The sequence below is a fragment of the Puccinia triticina genome, chromosome 15A, assembly GCF_026914185.1.
Source record: "Puccinia triticina chromosome 15A, complete sequence".
Classification (NCBI taxonomy): domain Eukaryota; kingdom Fungi; phylum Basidiomycota; class Pucciniomycetes; order Pucciniales; family Pucciniaceae; genus Puccinia; species Puccinia triticina.
Genome location: NC_070572.1, coordinates 403,726 through 415,178, shown reverse-complemented (window position 1 = coordinate 415,178; position 11,453 = coordinate 403,726). Strand labels below are relative to the sequence as shown.

General features: G+C 48.0%; 1 protein-coding gene across 1 annotated transcript; it reads left to right on the top strand.

Moving 5' to 3' along the window:
- Window positions 1-1,322: 1,322 nt before the first annotated feature.
- On the top strand, window positions 1,323-5,894 carry PtA15_15A50 (uncharacterized protein; the record flags this gene model as incomplete). The annotated part of the gene is made up of 14 exons (XM_053163704.1): window positions 1,323-1,514; window positions 1,598-1,736; window positions 1,816-2,102; window positions 2,230-2,416; window positions 2,481-2,770; window positions 2,853-3,024; window positions 3,136-3,479; window positions 3,551-3,689; window positions 3,756-3,973; window positions 4,058-4,196; window positions 4,270-4,520; window positions 4,615-4,765; window positions 4,851-4,956; window positions 5,573-5,894. 14 exons carry the CDS (start codon window positions 1,323-1,325, stop codon window positions 5,892-5,894), a joined length of 2,937 nt encoding a protein of 978 aa, XP_053027216.1.
- Window positions 5,895-11,453: the final 5,559 nt, after the last annotated feature.

The following is an 11,453-nucleotide window of genomic DNA, read 5'->3' as shown; positions in this document are numbered from 1 at the left end:
CCGCTTGACAATTGTGACTGCTCAGGACTGGCTTACTAAAGTTCTGAATGCCGGATGGTTGTTTTTGTCAGTATTTGCGACAGATATTTCACAAGTATGTATTTCATTCTTGGGAATGCGATTCTGGTGATGGGGAGCCGGATGGATACAAAAGATTGGAATTGAGAATGACCGAAGTGGAGGATTTGAGCAGAGAAATCACCGAAGAGATGATGATGATATTCCAAACGACCCAAAGTTTACTGCGGCCCCGCTCACATCATGTCGTTCCTGTTGAAGATGGCACGACATCGTGCACAGTACTCATAGGAGTAGCGCTCTATGATGATGTGGTGGTTATTCCTATCAATCCGAACCATGTTTTGAAAATATTGAGCCAGTTATGAGTCGATCTCTAAGAAGAATGGTTACGCTCACGGAGGTTCCAAGTGATCGGGAGGAAGCTTGAGCTTTTTTGGATACGGCAGCGAACCGGTGGAGCCAGCCGGCCGAAGAGAGTTATTGGGTCTTCCGACAAACAACGCAGTTCACTATATCCCGTGTAGCGGCGGATGGTGGGGTCACAGTGTGACTGGTGGGAAGGCAAGTTCGAGTGGATGTGAGGCCGATTGGCGTCCGAGTGGCCCAGGGAACAGTCGGCCGAAGATACCACCTGAAGGCTGAGGAGATCCAAAGCCATAGACTAGCAAGCACTGCAGGCTCGGTGAATCTTGAGAGCTTCTCCATGCTGATATGGAGACTTGCGGCGATGGAGGCCGATTGGTTGGAGGTATCATCCATCGCAGAAAGTAAAGGACGCACTCTTGCCAGTGATCGCACGATGACTGTCGATAGCCAGGCCGCTGCATGAGTGAGTGATTAATCTTTATGGCCCCGCTCAGGCCCTCCGCTATTCGATCGCCTCGAGGGCTCTTCTTTGGTAACCTCCATACGGCGCACCCTCCGGATTTTATATACAGCTCCTTACCCTCCAGCATCCCATCCAGTGAACATCCAAAACTAGAATAGTCTCCAACCCAATCCATCTTTGCGAGCTCTTCCCTTCTCCTGAAGCCTAAAAGTCCCAAGACGCACTGCTCACTTGATCGTCCTTGACTCCTTGGCTGCAAATATTAGAGCGCCGTGGAGCATTAGATTGTTTGCCAACTGGTGACGCACTTATAGATAAAAAAGACACACATGCAAATTGCTGAGTAACTCTGATCGTCCAGTTCCCTTCTTTTTTTCCATCCAGAAGAAGTTTTTTTTTCTTCCTTAAGAAAAAGCCTGCTTCGCCGAGACCCCGTACCAACCAATAATCCCCTGTTGTCTCACCTCCCATAATGAGAAACTTATCATTATCAGCCTGTCTCCTGATTCTCTTGGCCCAGCTTTTCCAGGGTCGTCCTGCACCACCTGAGTATCGAAGAGTCGCGGCTCAGGATGTCTCCCCACTTTACGCGACACTCGCCTCCCCATTATCGGGACAAAGGTTCTATCGAGGCCAAAAATTTCCCATCAGCTTTACGGACCCGGTAATAAGCTTTCGCTAAAAACTAAATATGGTCATGCGTCCCTCATTGACTCGTCCAATTTTGTCGACTTTTTTTTTACTTAGGGTGCTTCTGCGACAGAGGCTCGATTCTCCCTTTCAAATTACACGGGGGTCTATCTCATCAGCAAAGCTTCTTTAAAAAGTAACGGGCGGATCAACTACCACATCACCTTGCCAAGCTGGGTGGCCGATGGCACATACGGTAAGCTTTAGATCTTTTACGTACCTTCATCGCGACGTCCTCAGATGCGCCTATTCTGAAAACTGTGACGTTCGCGTAGATTTCGTGGTTTCCGAGAACGACGGGCCGTTCGGCTCAGACGACTTCAACACTGATGTGGTCATTTGCACGATTTTTGTCGGCCATGCCCGTGCAAACCAAATGGAATTTGCCCCGTTCAGGAACCAAGTAGAAGAAAACCAGAGAAGAATTAGCCCTGGCCCACACCCGGCCGGCCCCAGTTCGGCGCTTCAAAAGCGCGCACCCCATCCCCCCAAATTCGTCACCCCTCTCATAAATCAATCTGTCAAAGCTGGCTCTGCTATCCCAATTCGCTTCTTGGATGGGGTACGTGTAGCATCTCTCCAATCAATCCGCTTTTTTTACTTCTTCTCGCCGTCGGTTCTATCATTAAAATTAAGATGCTGAGAATAGCATTTCCTTACCTTTTGATCTAAATGATGCCTTCATGTAGCAATTGGATCCCAGTGTCACTCAAGCTAGATTTGTATTGAAGCCGGTCGTTGGGTCCACAGTCTCAGGGGCTCAAGAGCTTGTTCTTGTCGGACCTAATGCATCTGAAGAAGGACTTTATAAATTTGATGGGGTCGCCATCGTGGTCAATGTCACCTCTCCCACAGAAACACAACCTGGAACATACTGTTGAGTTCTTCTGCCAGCTAGATCTCTTTTCTACTCGAGATTGACCATCCTATTGCTCCACAGCGTTGGTGGCGGAAGAACTGTATCCACACAGTCCCAACCGCTTTCAAAGTGTTGCGACGATTCAGGTTCAAATTGTTGCTGAAGACTCCGCCGTGCCAGAGCAGGAACCTTCAGACATTGACCAAGAAATGGAAGAAGAAGTTCAACTAGCCACCAGTCAAGCCTCGCTTAAGATGAGGTCCGAGAGCAGCTCAGCAATTCACAAACGTGCCAATCCCACATTCATCTCGCCTACCGAAAATCAAAAGATCACGACCGGCCATCACCTTAACATTTCCTTCATCAATGCTGTAAGCCTCACAAGCAACATTTAAGATATACCAGACATGTTTGTGTAACTTTCAATTGATATAAATCTTGAGTCATCCAAAGGACCGAAAAAGTGACAAAATGAGGTTCCTGCTAAGGCCCATCAGCACGACCCCCAAACAGAAAGAGTTACTCTTGTTCAGCCGAAACGCTCAATCTGAACACCTGTTTCACAATGTGACCGCCTGCAATGCCCGAGTTTTTATCCCCATGGCCATTGCCAATGGGACTTACAGTTGCGTCCTGCGTCCATATCTTTCTAATGATTGATCGTTCCTTCAACGATCGAGCTTAATTCCACTCGCTTTGATGTTCTATTTATGTTGGAATCTTTAACTTTTCAAAGAACTGGTCGCTCAGGAAGTGTACTCAGCAGAGAACATCAAGGATGTCGGCTCGGTCCAAATCCGAGTGGAACAGATCAGGCCGCCTAGGAAACTAGAATCTCGAGAACTGCTCACGAAAGACACAACACGGTTGCCCAGCTGGGGCGGCATAATGAAACCCGTCGAAAAGAAACTCCACCCGCACTTACCGGTCATTGTTTCTGGAAAGCTCCCCCAGGACCGATCTGCTGTTCCCAAAAAGCTCGAAAATAGGCGAGGTTGGGAGTCGCCAAACATGCTTGAACCTGTCTCCAACCAAGAAGTCCCAAGTGGCTCAACTTTTTTGTGTAAGATCCAAGACCGCGTGAGTTGGGAAACAATAGTTTTCCTCGTTAAACTCTTCACACCTTTGCCGACCCTTCCATTTCCTTTCAGCATGCTACTTCCGAGACCGTTCGATTCGTCCTTCGTTCTTTCGGCGGGTATGAACAATATTTGGGGTCGGCAAAATTTGTCAAGGGGGTCGCGACGCTTAAAGCTACTTGTCCGACAAATCTTCGCTATGATACTTATAGTCAGTTCTTCAGCCATGCTATTCATTCCCTCATTCCTATGCTGAAGCTCTTCTTCTTCTTTATAGATATTGTTGCACTTGTGAACTCAATCAAGAAACCCCAGAGGTTTTTGGACGTCATTTCTACCTCCGTCATTGTTTCCCATTCACATAGGTTGTTGATGCCGTCTCAATCTCCTCTGATCCCTACGAAAACCCCGGCGAGCTCATCCCAACTGGTCATGCCGGTCTACAACCAATACATATCAGGGGGGAAGATCTTCGAATGCCGACTTTTGAATGGAGTGAGCATTAACTTTACTCCTCTTTTGTCATGTGAAGTCGTCTTAATTGTTGAAGTCATATTCACTTTCTAAAAATACATCAAGATTAACGCAGAGCACGTCAAGTTCCTCGTGCGCTTTGATGACGGAAGAAGCGACCTTCAAGTGGGCAACTGTGAGATCAAGAAGAACGTAGCTCAGACCATGTGTCAGATCCCGTCCAGCGTTACTCCAGGCACATACAGTTTAGTACCATCCCAGAGACATATGGAGCAAGAATTACAACTGACAGATCCGTGTACCTTCGCCAAATCCAGTGTTCGTGGCTCAAAAGAGTTCGAACTCTAAGCCCAACTCTTTTGAAGATGTCGACCAAGTCATCATCTCCTTGGCTAACCCAAGAGGGTTCGGCCCCGATCTCGATAGCCAGCAGGCGAATCAAGTCGTCAGAAGGTCATTAGAAACCGCCGATTCTTACCAAGCAGCTCAAGTTTCGGTGTTGGTTGAACCCACGTCTTGGCAAAACGTGGTCCCAGGGAAGGCTTTTAACGTGAAGATGACCAAGAACGTCTGTTACTAGCTAAATTCTTGACACTTCTCATTTTGACAAGAGGGGGCTTCTCGAGCTGAGGATGGATTTCATTTCAAACTTATTCTTCCAGACCGCTCCTCTTTCCACGATGTTGAGATTCTTACTCAAGCCCATGGCTTCCTCGTTAGTCCACAAAGAATATGTCCTCGGGACGACTAGTAATGACCAGAGAGTAGACGATACTTTAATGTGTCCTGATCACATCGCGAACGGAAATTATCGTTGAGCTCTTTCTTCACTATGTTATCCGCTCCTGAAAATCACTGACCCGGGGTTTTTGTCAAATTTGTTGCCTTTAATTTCTAGTTTTTGTCATTCAAGCTAACGACCCAAATGACCCAGAAAAGTATATTGACTCCAGCTCGACCCCAGTCATTGTGAACTCGCAAGCCATTACCAACCCGACAACTAAGTAAGAATACAAGTTTCTTTGGCCCTTATTTCGTCCAACTATCCCTTGTTTCCCCTTTTGAATTTATCATACACGAACCAGTGTGGAAAATCACACCACGAACCAAAATAATACATGCCCGAATCGTTCTCCATCTCTTCACATAGCCCTCGTCTTTTCATGTAAATTAGCCTGCCAGTGGATGGTATATTCAGAATCATGTTTATCCAAGTCATCCCTCAAGTCGTACTCTATTTTAAAACATCACATGTTTCAACTTATTGCAGCAAAAGTACATCCCATACATACAAGAATGTAGATAGAATAATGACCTTAGGTACATCAAAGACATCGTTGGTTGCAATTTCCAATCCTTCTTTTTCAATTTTCTTCTTCTATGCTTTCTCTTCTTTTTCCCTGATAGTCTTCTTCATGGAGAAAGCAAAAAAAAGTGGAAAAAAGAGACACCGAAAGGAATTTTTTTCTCTCAAGCACCTGATATAAACCGCAAAACTAAGTGGAAAAAAAGATACCGATAAGCTCTCAAGATGCCAGGCCATTCATGGCCTCGATACCAAGCAGCTAATCAACCTTTTACCACCTCTCATGTTTTCATTTATTATGCTTACCGGCACAGTAATTCGACCACCAGTAGCAACAGCACGGTTACCACCGATCCAACGCCGACCGCCCCCGAACCGCCCCAGATCCCGATCTCGCAGCCGATGAGATACGCCAATCCCAGCAGCCCGAGCGGCCCCAACTCGTCCGCCGTTCTCCCACCCCCACCCGCCCCTGTCGACCGTTCCTCAACTCCGCTCGGCCAAGGTTATTCTCGTAACGGTAGTAACATCTTCACTAGCTCTGCGCCTACTGTTGCCAGCTTCCTTTACCCTGCACTGCTTCGGCTCTTGGCTCAGATTGTCGGGCTTGTATTGCCCTTTGTCTTCTTCTTCTGACCCCCTCTCCTCGCACCTTCCTTACCTTTTTCGCGATCTTTTACTTCTAACCTTTATCTTGGTTACTCAACTTAATTTATCAACTTAATGCTTGTTTTATTCTCCCCTTCAGTTGTTATCCACTATCTATCTTTCATCTTGTCTGTTTTAAGTACTTAATTTCTTGTCCGTCCCTTATAATTCTACTTAGCGTAATATACCTCTTCTTCTCTCTTCTTCTCTCTACCCATGTAAATGAATCTGTCACTCTTTCTGTGATCAAACTCACATCTCCCCAATGCATGCTGGGTTGCTTTACCATTGAGGTATTCCCACAGATACCCTGTACACCAAAAACTGGGCTAGAACTGTTAGATGAAATGTCTGTCACATGTCACATGAAGAAATGAAACCTGAGTTCGAGCACATTCTAAGCGGCAGCAAAAACTACACCACAGGCGCATAAATTTCCAAGTTCGCCGTCAAACGGCCCCAGGCCGAATTTCGACATTGACGGGCCGCAGCTACGGCAAATATTGGTCCCAATTAGCCCGGACATAATATTGGCGTCCCGCGACGGGGCAATGCCAGTCTTCCACACAACACACCCCAAAGCCCCGTCCAGAATAATTTGCCGTTGCCAAGCCGGCAATTTCACCACCTCCCGACGGTGTTCCCAGAAAGCGCCCCCACACCGTCCACCACACCAAGCCCCGTGATGCACCGGGCAAGAGGACCGGCACAACACGTATTAGGGTCCCCCCACAACCAGTGTAGTTCTATAGTACTATATACGTTGTAATGTATTATTGAAAAGCATATTGAAAAGTACAAAAACCAAGTAATCAAACACTTTCCAAGTCCGTGGGACCCACACTGGGATCAGAATCTTCGTCCTCGTCGTCAAGCGCTCCTCCGGCCCGGACCCAGGCCGCAAGCCCATCCTCCAACCCTGGGATGACATCTTGGATGTCTTCCTCCCCACTCGGCAGATCCACCCAGCTCACGAGTTCCTGATTCCTGGGCAACTCGCCAGAATTGACCACAAAAAAATTTGCATCTTTGTGTACCACAGTGGCGTGGTTTTCTTCGGATTCCTGCCGCTCGACACAAACACGCCCGGTGGCTGACACCTCACACCCTCCAGTGTGACAGTCGTGCTGCACATTGAGGGTGGACACCACCTCCTTGACATAGATGGACACATCAGTTTCACTTCCGCCCACAAATAAATTGCTAAGACTCACCCTCACACGTACAAATTTTTGTGGTCCGCTCCTCACGATGCCGCGCATTTGGTAATAAGAATTTATTCCCCCCCTTTCAAACTCGGTGTAGCAGATCCAAAATGTAAATCGCGCCCTCTTCTTCGCCTCCCACATGTGGTCTATGCGCCCAACATTGTGTTGGGCCTTTGCATCCGCTGACCGCACCTGCAGAAGTCGTGGGTTACCCAATCAAAATCCGGGAACTCACACTAAAGATGAAGAAATTATATTTCACTCACCAAAACAAAGGAACCCTGGTTGAGCGTCCAATGAGAGTTCCATCTGATTGCGCTCAGCTGAATCAGCTGCCAGCCCGCAAGGTGGTCCTGTAATCCCCTTGGGACCAAAGCCTTCTCCGCCGCCAGTACTTTAGAATTGACTGGTTGGGGGAAATTATTGCTGTCGTCCATGTGGCAGGCGTGATTATAGTCCATAGTTCTTTGGATTAAGACATCGTTTTCGAACAGCTGACTGACCCCGGGAGCAGCTGTTATGTACCCCTCACATGACCGAGGATCATTAAACCACCCACCACAAACCAGGTGGCGCAGAGCTTTCGAATTCGCAAACGTGGTCGCTATGTCCTTGCCAGGACTCTGGCGGTTGGAGTGAATCAACGCCTTCCTCAACACCGCGTTGAAACTCTCGAAGGTCTCAGTTGCAAACAAGGGGGCAGGCCCAAACCGTTCGATCGAGTCAGGCAGGTGTAGAAGCATATGAAACTTGGGCTTGTTTACCCATTGCCCAGTAATCTTGAACAGGTAAAACAGGAACTTCTGAATATGAAATCAAAGGAGAGTGAGGTAGGCGTCCATGTCCTCTATGTGGGTTTGGAAAACCAACGGGGCCAGTTGAACTAGAGCTATCCATGCCAGTCGATCATCCTCCCCCATGAACTCAAACAAGACAAACGGCGCACTCTGGAGGACTACTTTGAACTCCTTTCCGACGTAGTTGGAAGAGTGTTTTGCCATGTAGTACGGCGAGAGGGATGGAATGTTCAAACTAGCAGTATTGAACGCACGATACCGGCCCTCAATTATTGCTAACTGTGTTGGCTTCATACGTCCCATAAGATCGCAGACCAAATACTTCACGACACCGAGAAGAAACACATGTAATACCTCCACCGGGGTGTCAGTGCACACATTGAAATCTGGCAAGGGATTATCGGGAGTCACTTCAGTGGCCAATCAGACAACCATGAGTTACAACTCCCAAAACTCACCCGGGACTCGGAAGAATGAGTTGAAAAGACGCGGCTGATTGGTCTCATCCAAATTTTCAATACGCTCCGTGAACGACCGGTTTGCCGCGGTGGCATTAGCTCCCTTGGCTCGGATGTCATACACATGCGAATATATTTGTTTGTTTATAGAATCCTTGATGCCCAGCTCGCCTCCAAGCTTGGTGACCAGAGTTTTGGTCCTGAGCCCTTTCGATACCTCCAACAATTGATAGCAGTTGGCTATGATCGATACCCATGATCGTATCCCATTCTTAATCTGAAAAAAAGACCCCCATCAGCAAAGATACCTCCCAGTCAGACGCATCACATCAAGTGGGTAGGACACACCCATACCCCATTGGCGCTAACTTGCAGAAAAAACTGCAAGTAGGCCATTGATCTCTTCTGGGCCGCCCTTTTTACCCCTAAATCACACGCACGACATGGGTTGCGCGCGTTGTTGGGCATGACTGTGCTTGTTATCTCGGCATGCATCGGTGTGTCCGCAAGGAAACAAAGTAAACTCATTGTAACGAGGACCTCTTCGCCTAACCCAGAATCATACGCTGGGCATCCATGCTCAATGAGCTCCCTGTGAAAGTGTAGGGGTTGGCTCAATTCATAGTCGTCTGGTTGGAACATACAATCAAACATAAATCATGACTCACATTATGTCATCTACTATCCCCTCGGCAAGCTCCAAAGTACCTGCACTGTTGGATGTGCACAGGAAGTGACAGTGAAAATGCTGATTGGTCAGCTTTGGGGGTAGCCCGGCGAGGTTAAAATAATACGAGATATGTTTGTTCCACTTCTTAGATAGATTGCCGGAGGTGTCGTTGGAGTAGAGCGAGATCGGAAGGTGTCGTATCACCCGATTGCCGGCTTTAGCGCGCCAAGGGTTTGGCATTGTCCTGACCCGCGTGTCATCGCACTCCTTGATCTCTAAATATATGCGGAAGAAATATGAGTAAAGCTCCCCAATAGGCTGATAGGGGCTTGAAACACTGAAAGGTCTATGCGCCCACCATAAATCCTGTTGTCACAGAGTGTGGAAATAAGGGTGCCATCAGGTGACTCCATTAGAGGATATTCAACGTAGAAATCGGCCACTTTGAAACTTTTCATCTGCGGTGCAGTGAATGAAAGGTCTTTGGGAATGATGAACTTCAGTCCCCCACGTTCCTCATTGATATCAATTGTTGGGGTGACACAGCGGGCATATAGTTCGCCTTCAAATTCATAAAAAAATTGGGGGACAACTATGAGGTCCGACTGAAGCTGGACCAGCTCGTGCAGGTAATAATCATGGCCCATGTGACGGACCATTTGGGCACGCGTGTCCGGGCCCAGCTCCTTCAGCCACTTCGCTGATTGAGATAACTTGAAGATGTGGCGACCGTTGGTGAACTCTGGGTAATATTGTATGTGGGGTTCAACAATTGGGTTAGAAAGCTCCAGGGAAAGTAGACGTCTGAGACTCAATGTGTGCACCGGTGTGCCGAAGACTGATCGGTGGCCTAAAACCTCCAGGCCAACCAATTTTTGAATATTTTTCTTGACTCTTCGGACTGTTGACCAATATGGGAGCTCCGTTCCGGCCAGGTTGAACATCATTCGGATGTGATTGTACAAGAGACGCGAGATGATGGTCCTTGTGTGGCCAATGACCATAGAGCCAATCATGTACTGATAACAACACATACAAGAAGTTCAACACGCAATGAAAACTAAGGATTAGCCTTCCTTGAATGTAATATGTGACCCACCTCCTTTGACTTGAAGGGCCACCAGTCCCAGCTTTGGGTACGTGATTGAGAATTTCCAGCATTATCTCGACCTTGGAGGTTATCGGCCACGGGCAGTTCGCAGGGAATTTCGGGGTGGTCGCCAGGGATAAGCCCGTCCCAACCAACACTTTCACCTGAATGTGAAGAAGGCAAAGAGTAATTGGAGTCTTTATCTGAAACATAACCTCCAAAAGCACTTTCCTCATCTATGAATGCCAAATCCTTATGCAAGTGATCACTGGCACTGGTGCTGACTGACTCGGCACCGTTGGGAGATTGATTGTGAGCGGGGATCCATATCATATTGTCTGTTTGGGGAAGGGGGGTTGATGGCCCGCTTTGCAGGTTTGGTTGGTCGCGATTTCTCAAAGCTTCCAGGTGAGCAGGGGTCTTTTCGTGTTTACGCAGGTTAGCCTTCTTGGACCCTCGCCCTCCTCCACCGCATAGGTGACAGAACCATTTATCACCCTGCTCGCCAGGGCGTTGGTAAAATATGCCTAGCGCAAACAAAAGAAACAGAACAACTTTCACTTCACTGGCTCATCTAGCAGATGCTGCAGACTCACTCTCATCCACTTTGTGTTCAATCCGGGCTCTTGAATGTCGCACCATTTCCGGAATCGTAGTGGAATCGTGACTTGGGTTGGGGTGAATCACTGAGACTCAGACCGATCTTCCCCGAAGCTGCCAAAGGTGGCGTTCTCACTATCAACCACAAACAGATTGTCGAATGGGCCTCCTGTGGAGGCGCGGTGGATTTTGCGAACCAGCAAACATACCACACCAATTTCTTTGTGGAATGGAGTTACCCATTGGGAGACCCATTTGGGGCAGCGTCGCGTAGAGGCGCGGTACATGGGGTGGATGGAAACAGAGAAATAAACTCGTGGAATGGAATTACCCATTGGAAGACCCATTAGGGGCAGCACCTGAGGGGTAGCATCGCGTAAATCATAAAGACCGAGGCTCGCAGGCATCCTAAACGGATGAACCCATCCAGTTTGATGGTAGTTCGAAATCAGTGAACTTAAATGCTGGGCTTCTGCACAGTGCATCAGCCTGATCAGAGGTTCCAATTGCCGGCGTGGATGATGTGCTCAGCTATCACACCCCAGCCACTAATCTGGTGACTGCAGCGGGGTGGTTATCATCACGCAGCCAGTGTATAAAGGCATCTGCTTGTGTGGGAGTTCTGCCCCCCAGACCCTTCCGATTTCACCGCTGCGCAACAAGCACATTTCTTCCCTTTCAACGTACATACTTCAATCATCCTCATTTGAACACCACCTGCAAG